Source organism: Sylvia atricapilla, chromosome 7 (genome assembly GCF_009819655.1).
Source record: "Sylvia atricapilla isolate bSylAtr1 chromosome 7, bSylAtr1.pri, whole genome shotgun sequence".
Lineage (NCBI taxonomy): Eukaryota > Metazoa > Chordata > Aves > Passeriformes > Sylviidae > Sylvia > Sylvia atricapilla.
The window spans coordinates 38,694,256-38,712,285 of NC_089146.1; the positions used below are offsets into that span (position 1 = coordinate 38,694,256).

The window sequence follows — 18,030 nt, forward strand, 5'->3', positions numbered from 1 at the left end:
ACCAAAAACGCAACTGACTTAGAAGAGATTTATAAACGTGTAGAAAAGACAAAGATTTTGTAAGAGATGACTGAAGAAGGTAGGATGGGAAAAGCAGAACGGTAACGACAAACACAATTACCAGGACGTAATTTTTCCTTGTCGTACTCCTCTCTCTTCCCATCCTACAGAACAATATTCCATACAGCAAGTGGCTAAAAGTACTACGAGTGCTGTCCAAGTACTGGCTCCAGGGAATACTGACAAATGGATCAGCCTTCTAAAACGCTGATAACCAGAGCCAGTTCTCAACAGCACAGACTGAAATGAAGATGTCACTGTCCAACCGAGAGCAGCACTTTTTCTAGAAAAAGACTGTTAGCCAAAAAATCATCAAGGGGACTTGAAAACTGCTGGGCTTTGGTTTTCCAGTGTGGTTTTGTTGTTGCTGTTGTTTTGGGTTCAATTTTTATGCACTGGTTAATCCACTGGAGAATTTACAAAGTTTTATACATTTATTTTTTCTGTATCAAGTGGATGTTTACCTGTTTTAGTGATTAAAAAAAAAAAATCTCAGGCCTTTCAATGAATTTGGAAGCAAGTAACATTTTCAGGTATGGTGCAAAAATCCTCAGTCTCATTAAGCATCGATGCCATTAGGCGACTGATTAATTTTTTTAAAAAACTAATTTAATTTTTACAAGGATAACTTCAAGCCTCTTTGCACGAACTGGAAATTCGTGCTAATACAGAGAAATTTACTACCAGAATCACTTATTCAGTGACTGGATTGACTGCTGCAACACTGGATGATTTCAGTGACAATTTACATACACTAAGATAGTCTTGAAGACAATTCAGTAATAAAGCTGGCAAGTGAATGTTCAATGACCTGCCAACACTTCTTTCACATTCCTAAAGGGAATCAGAAGAAACAAAAAAGGCTACTTTTGCTGAAAGCAAAAATAAAGATGTAATGCTGTCAAGCACTGAAGGAAGCTTGCCTGATACTGCAAATTATCAAGCAGGCAAATGAACCACAGATGCTCTCCTTTGGTAGCACCACAAGCAGAAGAAGGCAGCAGTTCCTACTTAAAGTAGTGCAGAGGCAGAAACCAATGCCAGCGTAACTTCAAAAATGTTACTTTAGGAAGCAGCATGATTCTTCTGTTGCTACCTACACATATGGCTCACTGAGAAAAGAAACCCTTATGTAAGGAACTGTTCTGCCTTTCTCACTTTCAGGTCTGAACCAAACCTGCATCTGCAACTGCTGAGAGAATTATAAAGTTGACTGGCCTATAAAAAGAGTGGGTGGCTCATCAGAGAACCAGATGATTGACTTAAGCCTGCCCTAATCTGATCTATAATGCTTACTAGATCAGAGAAGAAAAATTCACCTTGTGACTCAGTTTTCATGCTTTCCCCATAGTTTTTGTACGTATTAGGTAGAACCAAGGCATGTACTTTCAATATACTTTTAACATTCTTCACTTCGTGTCTCAAAAAATGAAAGTTGGCAAATCAGCATTAGCATCTCCTACCCAAACTAAGTGTGTAATTTCTCCCCTTAGTGATGCTGCTTTTCATATACCATGATCATTTAGACTTGCAATGGTTTCATTCAACAGAAATTAATTTACACAGAGCATTCCATAACACTGGCATGTTAAAAGAACACTGTTGCAGTAAAAAACTGGTTTCAAGTCCTGTAAAAAACCAAATTATTACCTAATTCTTTAAGAGGCTGCTAGTTCATTACTATTCTGTTTTATGTTGATCTGGCTACAAAAGAGATGCCAAAGAGAAGACATGTAATGAAAAAGGAGATGTTGAGATTTTTATTATCTAGTTTAAAAAAAAAAAAATCACAGAATCATCTCAGGTGAGAGTGTGACCACAGCTGTCACACAGAAAGCACAAAGAAAGACAACTTGATTGCATGAGATAGGTGCCTTTACCAAAACCAGATTAGTAGCAAGATTCACATCGAAACATGATAGAGAAGGAATTAGATGCAATCTCTCACTGACCATCAGCTAAGCAGAAACAGCCCAGGCAGTTCAGAACTCAATTTCTAACCATCTATATTACACTTATTAAGATCCTTGAAGGAAGGAAGAGAAAAAGGAGGAAGAGCAGGGAAAGGGGTAAGAGGGAAAGCATCCCTCAAAACAAAATACGGTGATTCCATTTTCCAATCTGTGATTTTACTGTTGCTTATTTGCATCTGTCAAGCACAGGCTTTTGTATTTATTTTTGCCCTCCTCCCCAGCCAAGTAGTTTATGCAGTTTAAAAGTAGGAACATAACCACAAAAAAATTCCTTCATCAAACACATGCGAGGCAGACAGAATATTTTCTCATCTTTCTTGGATATACTTGCAGCCAGCCTGCACACAGTGGTCTGAAGATTAACAACAGCAAACACTGGCCAACCAAGCTGAGATGGAATCAATCCATCCCCTACACACTTCTGGCAGAAGGGGCATGTGCTGAGGGGCACATAAATGTCTGTAGGCACGTGAAGAGAGGTCTCAGCTGCTGATCACACAGCAACTGCTCCACTAACCAGGCATTCCCAAGCAAAACTGTTTGGGACTGGGACGCTTAAAAATTAGACCAAGATGTGAATGGATGAGGAAGATAACATGTAAGAATGAAGTCTGGAAGCAGAAAAAAAATAGCAAAAAGAAGACTGAAGTGTACAGATTTCCTTTCAGAAAAGCCCCAGAACAATTCTGGGGGCTTATGGAAAACACAATTGACATAATAAAGAAAACATTGGTTAAAACTGATTGAAGAAGGCTCTTTTAGAATCTCCTTGGAATTCATCAGAGAAAGTGGAAAATTCAAAAATGTAGAATCAAAGATTGAGAGAGATTTATCAAGCCCAGTGAATTTAAAGAAGCAGAAGAGCAACATTTCTGAGCTCTGCTGCAACAGCTTCACTCAAAAATAGGGAGAGCACTACTGCAACCTGAAATCCACACACAAGGTGAAAACCAAGAAATGGAGAAATGATTGCAGCAAGGAGGAGGAGGAGCTTGGGACTTCAGGGTATGATGCTCACTACTTGACAGGGAAGAAATGAGAGATTACAAGGAAAAGGGAAGATCCTACATCTACAAGTACTTACAGTTTGATGGAGGGAGAGAAAGACTAAGTGCACCCTAAGAAGACAAGGACAGGAAACGGTCTCATTTTGCTAATGGGAAGTTGGCTACATCAGAACTTCAAAAACAGTTCTTGAACTATATCCCATAGAGGGGATACAGATGAAGACAGGAAAAAAGTATCCTCAAGGTTAAAGTACATTCACTCTGTGCAGACTGGGATTTGCAGTGTTAGTAGAGAATTTCTTTTTATTGGTCTAATTTTTTCCTCTACCTCCCTCTTGTCCTTCTTCTTTACTTCTTTCCTTCTTCCTTCTGAGATACATTAAAGGGAAAAAATGGAGACAGAAGATTAGAAATAAAAGTACCTAAAAAGCAAGGACTAAGAAAGGATTTACTGTTCCTAGCAAGAGACAACGATGACAAAGAAAAAGAAAAGCAGAGTCTGGCTATGCATTTTTACCCCCTGTGATTCATTAACTTTATGCCGTCCAGCTTCCTGATAGTTGGAGCCAGTATGGTTGCTGTATGGAATTTTGTCTTGTAGGATGGGAGAACAGTGAATATGAAACTGACAACCCTTAAGAAGTTCCAATTTTACCTTAAACAGAAATATAAAATATATACAGAATACTTAAAAGCTTGCATTCTACATGTGATCCCTAGCTATAGGGAACAACGTGACATTGACAGATGAGAAACACTAAGATAACATAAATTAGCAAAATTCGACTGGCAATTGTATGAAAATCACGTTGTCTTAAAATGCCTTTCAGAATGAACACTGGGAATCATGGTAGGTCTAAATAAACTTTGATTATGTCAATAGCAATTTTATGGCTCCTTTAATATTCCAATTTAGAACTTTTTTGCTTCCTCCAAAGAATACAAAATTAGACTTGATTTTGCTCCAAGTCTGCATGAAACTAATCCTCTGAATCTCATGCATCTTTAATAGACTGTAAAAGACTGGTGTTGCAACAGTCTAAATCCACATCTGTCTTAATTAGGCAGTTTGATTGCTAATTTCCTGGTAAACCTGTAACTTCATCAGCTGATTTTGTGCTTAGAACCAATTCCCTATATAGCAGCGTATGTGAACAAAAGCAAATAAGCAAATTATTGTAATATTTAAGGAATGAAACTTACTTCCGAAGTTTGCCTTCAACCATCCATTTATCTCTCCTTAAGTTTGACATATAATCAATGTTTTTATCAATTTCACTGTCAAAGATGAAAAAATTCCATTAACTGTGAACTTAGGTACCTTTTTCCTGACAGACATTTACATATAGACACTCTTCCTTCAAATAACTGCCTTGGAGAAATCATTAAAATTCAAAATAAATCATTTTAAAGCTATGAAATCACAATACTAGGAATGCCAATGTAGCACACTGCTGTACCTATGACAGTTTTTATCCCCAGTATCACCTCAGCTTGCTTCCCACAAGAAGCATGGCATTCAACATTTCTCATCATAGCTCTAGTTCAGTGTCAAGCCTCCAAATGTCTTTGCCACAAAGCATGGTGCCCTGTGCTGAAAACACAGTTACCACTGCTACATCTGAGGTATTCCACCTAGGATCCCTGGGAATCTACAATCCAACAGTCTTCACTGCAGAAACTGAAGAGCCAAAAAAGGCTTCAGTGCAGTTACCGTCTACCGTCAATAATTCAGCAGATTATAGTTGTTTCTGTGATCAAAATACAGAAACTCAAGTTCTAAGTGATCATTTCTACAAATAGGACCTAACAGCCACCTGCAACAAGAGGCAGTTTCTTTCTATGATGAATTTGGCTGATACACATGAACTTTCTTGCACAGCTGATGCACAGCACTTGCACTGCCCACTTCTGCTGTTTCTCAGCTTTGGAAAACCTGAAGCATCTCTTCCATTTCTGCCTTACACAGCCCTGATTAAATTTTGCAGCACAGTGTACCAAACCCAGAAAATACACCAGGAAACAAAGCAGCACTCAATTAGGTGATGAAAGACTTTACCACAAAAAGTCAGTCTGCAGAAGCATCCCAGAAACTGGCATTTCCTAACTTTTTATTGCACATTGGTGGGTTTTGACAAGTTGTTAAACATAGGAGGGATTTAAAATTCTGAAATGCTATACACTACTGACCACAAATGCAACATACACCTTCTTGATGATACACCAAGCTTGCCACCTCATCTTACAACCCTACTTAAAGTATCTGGACAACAAATGTTTTCAAAAACAGAAGGAAAAAAGGGAAAACAGTGTACTGCAGAAGCCTCAAAAAAACTCTGCCAAATTATTCCCTAGAATACTTAGTAAATTTCTTTGCAATCAAACTCATCTTTTATTCCAAAAACTGCTAGAGAAATTTTGGTTCAAGCTTTGAAAACAAAATTACAGACCAAATATGGAAAAGTACTATTCTTCCTTCATATCAACAGTACATAAATGTAAGAAGCAATAACTCAACCAATTTCAGCTTTCTTTGTAAGAAGAACACAAGTAGTCCTCCTGTAACAGAATACAGTAAATATACAGTATTTCTAAATTGCAACATTTTTAAAATTTTATTTTTACACACCTGTTTGGGAAAAAGTCTTACCTTACTACACTTCTGCTGCATGCTAACTCATTGACCAGAAATGCAAGTACTGATGCTTTCTGAGCTGGAGAATGTGCCTGAAAAGCTTTTGTCCTCAAGCTCTCTGTCAGCTCTGTTTGTCCACAATGAGCCTCCATGAAAATCTGCAGAATCTCAGACACATTATCTCGATTGATACCAACATTCAGTAAGTGTTCCCCAAGAATAGTTTTAGCCTAAAAAGAACAAAGACATTTCAAACAATCATGTTTAAAAACCACTGTTTTCCTTTGCAGGCTATATTACTGTTTATAGAAGATAGCACAGGTTTGTTTGCATTTTTACATAAGGACTTCAAACATGATTATTCTTTGAAACTATTCAAATTTAAATCCTAAATACAGTAACAAATTGGAATGTCTTCACCTCAAAGTTTTTAAAAACAGAGATAATATTAGCAATGGTTAAATTAATTACTTGTAAAAGGCATGGTCCAACTGAAAACTGATGAATACTGCTTTGTATAAGGATGCTGTGAAGAGCTCTAGAGTGGAAGAAAGCTGTATTGGCTTGAAAAAGGCAGCCAGCAAGAAAGAGTCATGAATGAACTGGGGTTTTGATGAAGTGACTTTGACAGCAGACCTTAAGGAAAGAAAAAGCAAGATTCACTGAGAATGTAACATGAGGATAAGAATGCAAAAGAATGGATGGAGAGGAGTTTAAAGACATGGCCACAGATGTGACAGCGCCCTAGAAAAGGTCCAAATAAAAACAGAATGTGTGTTTGTGTACAGAGAAAATGCACAGAAATAGATCATGTCTGGAAAATGGGAAGGCTGATGGGACACAAAGTTTTGGAGTAACATTAGAACCATGACACTGAAGAGAAGAATTAGGAAAAAGAATGGAAATCCATGTGAGAGAGGTGTCGGAGACACATTACGAAGAATGCATTCATATATACAGAGTGTTTACTATGGATTTTTTCTTTTTACCTTGTATCCTGTACCAAGTCCAGGATCGCACACAGCTGCAGAGACAAGTTTCACAAGCAAGTCCTGTACTTCTCCCATGCTGTCCCCTACGTTGAGCAAACCCTCTTGAAGAACACTCAGGGAGGGAACATCAATGGTCACATCAAAGCCAAGAACTTTACCGAAGTTACGCAGGAACTGCACTACCATGAGACAATCCGAAAATGTGCTTCCATCAAGAACGAGCCCTGGGATGCGAGGCAGCTCTGGGAAAGGCTGGGAAGTAAAGCAAAAAGGTGAAAGATTCGCTAGTGTATTTCAAAAGGAAATTTTTTTGGTAACAGCCAGGAAAATTGATTGACACTTCCTTCTGCCCTACAGCATGACAATGCTGGAAGGTACAGGTGACAGGGAACCTGCACCCCTTGTCCATTCAATGATGAAACACGTTTAACTTCCCACACACTACAGGAGGCAAGAGATTAAGAAATACTTCCTTTTTGGCCAGGAGACACTGTAAGGATCTATTCTGAGCCGAATTACTGTAAAAGGTAGTGTAAAATTATTCAGGGGAAAAAGGGAAGCGACTTCTTGGGAACAGAGACTTTGAACCTGAGCTTTGTCAAGTCCTTACAGTCAAGAACTAAGAACTTGGAAGACTGGGAGAGTATTTTTTTTGAGCAAGAGCTTGTAAGAGTTCTCTAGATGACTATCTAGTGCCTGTGTACTGAGACAGGATGCATATTCCTGATGTAAAAATAACTTGAGTAAAGAATTTTTTTGAAGCAATCATGGGTTTGAAGCAGGTCTCTTTTTAACTAAAAGCTCTTAAGTAACTAAACATACACTACTGTGTAGTGTTCTAGTATCTTGTATCTGTATATATTTCAAATTGTTCTCTAATTACTTCAATTAAAACTTGAATGCTTTGAGTGTGGCTGCATGAAAGAAGTTATTGACAGAATTATAAAATAACAAACACGAAGCACGAAAGTAAGTCTGTGTTGCTGTGATTACCTTCTGGTCTGCTAAGCACATATCTTCATTAGGCTTCTTTAGCTCCTTTGCCATTTCTAATTCCAATCTTCGCTGTTCCAGTTTGCGTTCTTTATTTAATCTTTTTTCGTCACGTTTTTCTTGTTTTAGCCGCTCTTTCTCCTTAAGAGAATTAAAAGGGAAGCAAAAAACAAGCCACATGTTAAACTTACAAAGCAACAATCTAAGAATTTGAGAAGCACTATTTCTGTAACCTTAATAATCACCACATCAATTAAGAAACCTGCATTAAAGTAAACGTGAGGGGAGAACTAGAACAAAATCACTGAAATTGTAAAGCTATGTAAGATTCGTTTTTTTTTCTCTTCCGTCCACACAGATACAGGTTTTAAGTACGTTGGCACCGACAAACTCTTTTAAGTACCATTTTAAAAATATGACTGAGTGAAAATATGGCAAAGAATTGCCACGCAAGGCATCTGATTTTAAAGGCTCTGCTTACACCTCAGTATTGTTAATCTGCACCTACTACAGCAGAGACCACTCAAGAAACTTCTCTGAACAATACATGGTTTAAAAAGGCCCACACTACATAAACTAGATATAAGTATCTTATAAAACACAACCGATCTTTTCAAACACAGGCAGCTTCTGGCCTTGAATTATCATACACTTCGCATGCAACCTGAAACTGAACAGTCCTTTATGTCTTACATGCTCAACAAGAACACACGGATCATCGAGTGAGAAGCCAAGCATCTATTATTTGTCTCTTCAACACCCACCACAGTGGAGTGACAGCAATACTACAGCAACTCAGTCTGTAACACTCCAGGACTGACTGTGAACACGGAGCTCCCGTGGCCTCTCCCATCCCTGGTGCCAGGGGTTCTGCTGCCACGTGTTCAACACCAATTCACTGACTGTCCTGATAACACAACCCCCCACACCTCTGTACAGCCAATACCAAGTGTAAACCATGTGGGATGTGCTGCATACCAACACCATCCATCCAGAGCACAGAACCGTGCATATGAACAAACACACGTGTGTGTGCCACCACTCAAGAACCTGATACAATACAAAGGTGAAGATGCTGTGCTTTTCACCTGTGGACACAGAAGGGCTAGACCAAGCCAAGATGCTTCCCATTACTCAGAACCACTCCCTACTATTAGCTTAGTTTAAGAGGTCACTCTAGTCTTTTCCATTTACCACCACCATATTTTGCAGCAATGAGAGTATGGGCAATACTAAGTTAGGGCTCAGCTGCATTTGTAGGTCAGTATTAACCACTGACTTCTCTGTTGAGTTCTGGCAGGCCCCATGACTTTTTATTCTTCCTTTTGATTCTATACTGAGTATTACCAGACCACTACTGACAGCTGTGGATAACCACTGTGAATGCACTGAGATCGTGACTTCTACTAATACAGCCCTCAGTGGATTTTATGCAGGATCAAGTTTCACATTAGACACAAAGAACATGTCTGGACCACTAAATTTACACTGGCAGAAAAAAAAAAAGAAGTGGCATTCAGAACTACCCATCTGCCCACCTGCTTGCTGCTCTACAGCTCTAAAGCATCCTCCACACTGCCAACCCAGGCCCTCTTATCTAAACCGAGTTCCTATCACACATCTTGTATGGAAAAATCACAATATGCTGAAGAGGCACACAAAAGCCCTAGCTTGGTTTTAACATGGAAAATGCCTTCTTATTTGCTTTTTCAAAATAGTTTGTTGCCTATTATCTTAGCCTATGTCAATGTCTCAAGGCCTACTGACACTGCCTGCAACTTGTTTTTGCCGATTTGAAACACTTTACAACAGAAGAAAATAAGAGATGTATAAAAGGATATTTATGTGGCAACACAGTAATTTACAGTTAAGACTGAAATCAAAAACTTAGCTGCACTATGTTTCATAAATCTATTTAAAGTTTACTTTTACTGGTTGAAATAAACACTGTTCTATTTCTATTAGAGTAAGAATATAATCAGAGCACTAGATCAGACTAAATGACCATTTAGCCTGGTATCTTGATTTCCAACAGTGGAATGGGTACTTAGGGTATCATCTTCCTGAATTTCCTTGCACTGAAGTATTATTCTGTGTGTCTTGGGTTTGGTCATCACTTTTATTGAAATTTGTAAATACATCCTAGAAAAAAATTTTAACAATTTCCTTAACAACTACTTGCAATAATGATGGTTATCTTATTTCAGTATCTGCATTATCTGCACTGCATTTACAAAAGTCTGGGGATATAGACATTAAAACAAGTCTCAAGATACAGAAATACATAGAAAGTAAAACAAAAAGTAAATTAGTAATTGTGAGGGTTTTGTATTTTACTTATGTTTCCTCTCAAAAGCATCCAGAACTCTCAAAACTGGGCAATCTGTGCCAGTGCTCAACCACCTCCCTCCAGGTAAAAACATTCTTTTTACGCCTGAACGGAATTTCCTGTATTTCAATTTGTGCCTCATGCTTCTTGTCCTATTGCTGCGATGTACACAAATGAAATTATACCTAACAGAAAGAGACACTGTTCTTCTACAGATGATGCAGAATAAAGCCATGAAAATTTCAAACTTCTAGAGGTTAATACTCACTTCTGCTTTTTTACGTGCTTCCATGGCTTTCATGAGCATCATGTGCTGTCTTCTCCGTTCTCGCTCCTATTGAAGCAGGTAATATTAGAAAAAAACTAAACCACATTTTCAGATCAGTAAAAGAGCCGAGTAACAAATTTAGCATTAATAGACAAGTCACAGTAAATACTAAATATAGGACAAGAATGGCCAAGTCTGTGCATGTTTTAGTTCAGGTTTAGAAAGCAAATACAAGAACAATCAAAAGCAAAAAGGTAAAGCAATGAACATGGAGACAGTGTAAAAAAGAAGCATACAGATTTACTTATGGTCAGTTGTGATGCTCCTTCATAAGCTGGCAGAACAAAAAGCATAATGGTTGGCTGGAACAGGTCAGTTACCTTACATCTGCTATGATGGAACTTGCAATTTACTTCTTCAACAGCCAATTCAGCAGAAATTTTAAACTGGTCTTTTTCAAACATTGGAAATATTAACATTTTTGTAACCAAGCAAAAAATTAACATGATTCATTTTATCAGCTTTAGATCAGTTTTAATCAAGCCAGCGGTGGTGCATGAACGTACGCAACAACACCTGCATTAACTGATGCCTGTCCCTCAGCAAATTATGTCAGTAGCTTCAAAAGCATTGAGGAGCAGTATTCCAGAGCACTAAGTACAGTGGCTTTGCCTTAACAGCTGAAGAGCAAATCTTGGCCCCAGTAAAGGCTATAGGAATGTTATAATCTAATTTGGTGAGGTTAGATTTACATTCTAGTATCTCATTGTATACTTATAACATTATGTATTTACCAACAACTGAAAGCTAATTTCCTCCATATCTTACACGGGGAAGACATCACCCTGATTTCTAAAACAAGTTAATTCAAATTGTACTTAAAATGTCTGGATTCATTCCCAGTGAATGGGGGGGCAAGGCTTGCAAAATTCATCCAAGTGACTACCTATTAATTTTGCATCAATCCCTGATTTTATATACTAGTCAAATTTTTAGTGGGACATCATTAATAGAGATCTCTGGTTAAAAAACCGTATTTAGTTATTGCCACATTCAATTTACACACATGTTCAAGACATGTCTTTTTTTCCTGAACAGACAAGACAAGCAGATGTATGCAATGCACTGTGCTGTAAAGCCATGCAGCAGTATGTAATATGACAGCAGCCAGTGCTACATTTTATGCATTGCTATGACAACCATATCACAACCAAATCACAATGCGGTGTTAGATGTACAAAAATAAACATACCCATACCATATCTAGTCTATGCCTCTCCAACTCCTGGTAGAAAGAGTTGGCACATCATTATGAAACAGAAATCACAAAGTCATAAAACCACTTTATAATCCCCCAAAAGACCCCAATACCAAAGCAAAGCAAAAAATCATAAGGCAAAGGAAAATCTGTGCGGAAATCAAACCCAGAAGTTTAAAAAGTGTGTATTTTGAGGATTCTACCCGCCCCATACAACTGGAATTAGTAGCTCACAATTAGCATTCTGTCTGCTTGGTCAACAGAACTTTTACCAACCTGGTGCTTCAGAAGAACAGCCTGCTGCCTTCTCATCTCTTTCTCCTTCAACAGACCAACAAAAGTCAAAACAAACAAAAACATCAATCAGAATTTCCTCACCAAATTGCACAGTTCTGCCACACTAAAACAGCACATCTGATTTAAATTCTAATTTACAGAGAAGTACACGCAGCATACATGACAGTAAGTCTGGTGAGTTGGGAGTTCCATGTTAGAATACACCTAGAATGCTGAAGCAGCAATAGAAGTTCTTATATACACACACACTGTATTTTCCAGTATGTGTAAAAGAGTTCTCTAGTCTTGCATGCATTACAGCCTAGAAAAAGCTACACTTGCTTTAGTTTTTCATAGTTTTTCAATAGTGTGCCTAAAAGAATACTGTGAAAAATGTTACTGCACGAACATTTTGTTATGTAAATCACAGTAATGGCACATAAAGTACTGTCTCTGTGTATTTGTGTATGTATGTCACACAGACACAAGCTCCTCTGCATATGCTTCATGCCTTTTTATAACCATAGACACATGTTTTCATTTGCTGTCTCTATGTATAGCTTCATCATCGATGAACAGTCTCCTAAATTTATTGCTTTTATGTATCAACATCAACAATCAGTACTATACATTATGTACAATACACAGTTCTTGTTTTTGGAGCTCCTCCAAACTAACCTTTATTCGTTTTTCTGCTTCCAGTAATTTGGCATTTGCTGCTTCTTCCTTCTTTTTCTTTTTTGCCTATGCATGCAAAACACACAACACCATCAAAACCCGAAAATAATCTGATTAGAAGCAAAATTCTGTACCTTTAAAAGTTAAGGTATACATCATTGCTTATTGTGTATATTGCAAGAAATCTCTGATGCAGCTTTCACCATCAATTTACATTTCAGCTACTTTATAAAAATTAAACCAGAATTTCAAGTCCCACTCAAAATTGTTTCACCATGCTATTTTAAGAAAGCAAGTACACAAAGTACACACAAAAACAATATAAATGGCAAAGAGATTACTGTTAATTTTTATGTCAATGGAGACTTGGAAACTAGCAATCTATGCTAGTGCACTAGCAAACCTGTAGAGTATACTCTAAAACCGACTTAGTATTTTTAAACCAAGTGCACTTCATACAGAGCAGAGAATTACATTGTTTTAATATGCTACTACTGCAAACTTGCTCTCTAACAAAAGAATTGCTCTGCTGTTAAGTACACACAAGACCATGCTGATAGAAAATAGTGAGCCCAAGTGTGAGTACTTGTAAGATTAGAGATCACAGTTAATGATCTTTTAAGAAAAAAAATTTAAAATACGTTTTTGAAGTGGTCTTTGGAAATCAAGGTTGTTAGAGCTGCTACATTTAGTTACATTCCTAACTACAAGTGTGACTACTAAAATAGTCTTTAAAATGGCAACAGAAAGATTTCATTTGAGCCATTATTTTTACCTCTAAAATTTGCTGAGCTCGAAGTTCTTTCTCCATTCTAATTTGCTGGATTCGCTTAATTTTTTCCTAGAAGGGCAAGAGTGATTTTTTTAAAAAATATACAAAGGAAATTTATTTTTATATTTGAAAAACGACAAGGTTTATACAAACTTTTTTTTACTGATTTCACCCATTTTAGTCAACTGTTCCCATTACTAGTATTAGATGTCTGGTATAACCCTGAAGGAAGCCTAGTTATGCAAAGGTGCTCATGTTTAAGTTGTCTAAGTTTTTACTATTTTTTTAACACCTTCAAGAGGACCAGATTAATGACCAAGTAAGGAAGCTGGAGCATTCAAATTCCAGCTGATGACAATGACGGAGCTAGTGAGGAATGAACGGAGGGCTGAGTTCTGCCATGAAATACATGATGTTTTGAAGTGATCCCCCTGGCCCAGAAATAATGAGATCTGTCCAAGCACTGCTCGTGCCTCAGCTCCTGCAGCCTCTCTCAGGCCAAACTGGTCCCACTGGCAGCGCCCAGAGCTGAGCTCAGCACAACCAGAGCCCACAACGCTCATCCACATGCAAGCTGGGAAACGTGCTCAGGTAAGTACACCTCAGTTTCTCCAGGTTTTTAAAGCACTCAGGTAATTGATGCTAACCCTAGTATGTAGTTTAGGGGATGGAGCTGCATACATGTGGTAACAAAAGAAGTAACTGTAACAGGAACCATGGGTACTACAGCACCTATGAGCATGTTTCACCATGGTGACAAGAAAATGATCAAGTTGTGCACTCCACAGATGTTTGCTGGGCAACCGTATCCTAATTTAATTCATCTTCATGAATTAGTTCCTAAAATCTGAACAAAGTCCCCCATATTTCCATTGTCCCCCATATTTCTGGCAGCTCCAACTTCAACTGAGCTTTGGCCACATGAATTTTCTCTCCACAGTGGCAAGCAGCATCTCTGTCTTCTTCCCATGTCACTCCTATCCCCTACGGGCAAACTAATCCTAGTACTTTCTCCAAGTGTTGGGACGGTGAGATCACATACAGACATTGAGGGGCTGGAGCATGTCCAGAGAAAAAGGGCAAAAGATCTGGAGAAGGGGCTGGAGCACCAGGAACAGGTGAGGGAGCTGGGAAAGGGGCTCGGCTTGGAAAAAAGGAGGCTCAGGGGCACCTTCTCACCTTCCTAAACTCCCCGACAGGTGAGCGCAGCCAACTGAGGGTCAGGCTCTGCTCCCAGGGAACAAGGGACAGGACAAGAGGAAATGGCCTCCCATTGTACAAAGGGAGGCTTAACTTTCGGTATTAGATAACATTTCTTCATGGAAAGGGTTGTTTAGCTCTGGCACAGGCTGCCCAGGGCAGCAGTGGAGACACTGTCCCTGGAGTAATTTCAGAGATGTGTTGATGTGGCACCTGGGGACATGGGTTAGGGATGGCCTTAATGGAGTTCAGAATTTTAAGTAACATACACGGTGTGGTCTTTAAAATGAGATTTAAAACATACACTTTGCAATCAGCACACTTAGTAATTTACAAAATATTTAAAATACACATTACTGAATTATTTAAAACCTCATTTAAAGAGCTTATTTCGCTATTGCATAGTTTACCTGTTGCTTCATTATCTTTATCTGCTCCTTTTGCTTTCGCTTTTCTTCAGCTGCCATAATAGCTAACAAACAAAAGCAAACAATATCAGCAGAACATGGCAATGGACACGTAACTTTTCATAAACTTCTCAAAAAAATCCCCTAGCATGCACAGATGTGCACAAGTAACACTTACCTTGCTGTTTTTTCGCTTCTTTGGCAGCTCGTGCTTGCTCCTGCTTCTGAAGCTTTCTCAGTAGCTTTATCTGTGCTGCTTGCCTAGCTATTTCTGTTACAAAAAGAAATTACTAAGTTCATAAAAACAGTTCTGTCCAACAATACAGATACAGTTTGTGTTCCAGACATTTGCACGTTGTAAAGACAGAGCAAAGAGAGGATTTGTTTTGCACAAACTGGCGTTTACAAAATTTTTCTATGAACCATCACTAATGGCACATCATGTATGTGTAACTGCATCAACAGTGCAAATGAACACAGATACTTTCTACATAATACTGGTTTCAGAGGAAAAAAAATTTATTAAAAGATAGAATCATGCCAATAATGTTGATTCATTTTAAAATAATTTTCTTATTTTTTTTAAAGCAGAGAACATTTGTTTCAAAACTATTAAATCAACATTTTATTCAGAAAGCATGGCATCAGTTTTCCTTAGAAGTCACCTCATATAATTATGTAATCCTTTTTTTAACAATGAAGTGCACACTCACCTGGGTAACATGCCTCTTTCCTGTGGTTACCTAAAGTCAGCCATTCTTATGCTAATTAGTAACCCCCTGAAGCATTCCACTACCATGTGATATCATTTCTGAAATTTTAATTAACTGCTTATGGACACACCGATAGAAGACAGCTGTAGGAAGGATTTTCTGGAGGTTGAATTCAGGTTGCTTTTCAAAGGACTGAGGTCCAGGACCTGCACGACAGAACTCCCCAAAATACCACTGGCTTCTTATGCAGGAACTATAGAGTAAGCTTTTAGACATGTCTTCACACATGCACTTCCTTCTAAAATTTTAAACCTATATACAGATAACTCTTTACTGATCTTCAAAGAGTCTTCAATAAGAGCAGGTAATAAACATCCACAATAAACCCCTGGATATTAATACCCTAGTGAGACAAATCACTCACCCATAGGGAAAACACCGTTTCTGTACCGATACCCTCTCTCTGTGAAAACGCGGGCACGCTCTCACCTTGAGCCTGGAGCTTTCTCAGCAGCTTTGTGTCGGCGCTGTCCAGGAAGTCCCCGCTGCCCACGTTGGGCGGCCGGCCCTTGCGGCGCCTGCTCCTGGCCTCGTCCCTGCCGTGCTGCCTGTCTGCGTTGGGGGGTCTGCCCCGGCGCCCCTCCAGCGCCCTGATCCGGGGGAGGACCTCCTCCTCCTTCAGGAGACACCACTGCACGCCCTGTGAATGGACACGTTCCACACACAGGTATCACAAACACAGGTTAAAGTAACCCCAAATCTAACACGAGCTGTAGATATTAAATACGCAAGTGTTGTGATGTATTATTTGGGCAGGACAATTTCTTCATGATGCACAGAAGCTACACATTGAGAGACTATCACTAGGAACTTTTGTAAATTCTGCACTAAGAAAGATTTTGAAGACTATCTAAGCACATACAAAGCTTTTACCTAGTAGATACACCATTACCACATTATTTTTAATTATTTCTCATCAAACCAAATTGTTCAACCATTTCTAAAAGGCAAAACAGATTTTTTTCCTTATTATGTAAACCCAACAACAACAATTCTGCTTTCACATAATCCACTGCTCAACATGAATGAAAAAATGTGTCAAGCTATGAGATGCTGTCTTCCAACAGAGCATGTTTACAGAAATTCTGGCATACGTAACAAGCAAAGGCAGTAATGTACTTTTAAATACTGCGCTTCAGTGTTGTAGAGCTCAACAACTGAGCGGAAAGAAACAGATGCATTTTAATCTTCGAGTTTTAGTTAGTACAACTGAGTTCTCACCTTATTCACTGCAAAACAGTTTCTGCACCAACTTGAATCAACGGAAAGCAACTTCTAAGCATCCACAAATCTAAACTCAAGTTACATGAACTATATTCTCTAACCAAAGCACACACTAGAGTCTTTTGTGACATCTTGAATACAGATTCTAAAATGCTTTGTTAATAAAAAACCCCGAGTTAATCCTCACGAAGGAATAACTTTAACTGGTTACTAAAAAGTAGAGTTTCTTGCAGCTACAAAGTAGAAAAGGAGCACCATCTAGGTGATGCTGTATAACTGAACACCAGCACTTCAAAATCTTAACATCTTCTACCATTTCCCCAAGCTTTTGAGAAATGCAGGGAAAAACAGTAAGCTAAGCATCCTTCAGGACTTCTTCATAACTTGCCTTAAAAAAGGTTTCTAAAAGATTTCGAAAATGTCTGCTAAAGCAAGAAGGAAAGTTGGTAACTTTAAAATCTCCCTAAATACCAGTTCAGAAAAAATATATTTAGAATGCTTTAGTTTTCACATTTTTATGTACATAAACCCTAAAATCCAATTTACTGTACCACAAAATAAATTATTTTTGCTTATTCTGGTAATTTGTCTTTTAATTATTTCTGCTCATTCTTCAGAGTCTAAGGTCTCTCTGTGTGACTTCAGCAAAAGAAATGGCAGCTTGTTAATGAGACATTTGGATTTCAGAGGAGTTATCAGTATCTGCAAAGATGCTTTTCTAAAGTTTGAATCATCCCCAGTTAAGGACCATCCCCAGAGTACAAGTCACACTTGGTTTGCACACATTCCAAAGGGTTTTGTTATTAATTATGTTCTGAAAATGCACGGTTTGGAACCAAGATCATATCATTAATGTGCACCCCTAAGGACTTTTTAATCCAAAATATTCACCTCTACCACTTGACTAGAAGTCAATTCTCTTACTATTTTGAATGGTACTACTGAAGTGTAACTTTTGTTTCTCTGCCTAGTATTTCATTTGCAGTTTATCACAGGTTCAGTTTATTGAGGTAGGTTCAATACTTGTACTTACTACCTACACCAACTTCCAACCCAGAAAACCTAATTCATAAAATGTTCCAGGGGAGGCAAAAGAGGAATCAAAGAAAAGGGGGAGAAGCAGCCATAGTTAAAAAAGTACAAAAGTACCTTAGAAGAGCAATGGAGCTTGCTCCTGCCCTGTTA

General features: G+C 38.3%; 1 protein-coding gene across 13 annotated transcripts in view; it reads right to left on the reverse strand.

Annotated features, from left to right (window-relative positions):
* Positions 1–18,030, reverse strand: part of BAZ2B (bromodomain adjacent to zinc finger domain 2B) — a 53,669-nt gene that overhangs the window by 14,777 nt on the left and 20,862 nt on the right. For 6 of the 13 annotated variants that reach the window (XM_066323246.1, XM_066323237.1, XM_066323240.1 and 3 more), the window contains 12 exons: positions 16,051–16,261; positions 15,027–15,119; positions 14,852–14,913; positions 13,245–13,310; positions 12,470–12,535; positions 11,792–11,836; positions 11,510–11,542; positions 10,258–10,323; positions 7,661–7,801; positions 6,665–6,919; positions 5,691–5,905; positions 4,244–4,318 (listed from right to left, as the gene is read on the reverse strand). In XM_066323246.1, the coding sequence (XP_066179343.1) occupies positions 4,244–4,318; positions 5,691–5,905; positions 6,665–6,919; positions 7,661–7,801; positions 10,258–10,323; positions 11,510–11,542; positions 11,792–11,836; positions 12,470–12,535; positions 13,245–13,310; positions 14,852–14,913; positions 15,027–15,119; positions 16,051–16,261 (1,328 nt within the window). The remainder of the gene's footprint in view (positions 1–4,243; positions 4,319–5,690; positions 5,906–6,664; positions 6,920–7,660; positions 7,802–10,257; positions 10,324–11,509; positions 11,543–11,791; positions 11,837–12,469; positions 12,536–13,244; positions 13,311–14,851; positions 14,914–15,026; positions 15,120–16,050; positions 16,262–18,030) is intronic. The other 7 variants (XM_066323244.1, XM_066323242.1, XM_066323236.1 and 4 more) reach the window with 2 other exon arrangements.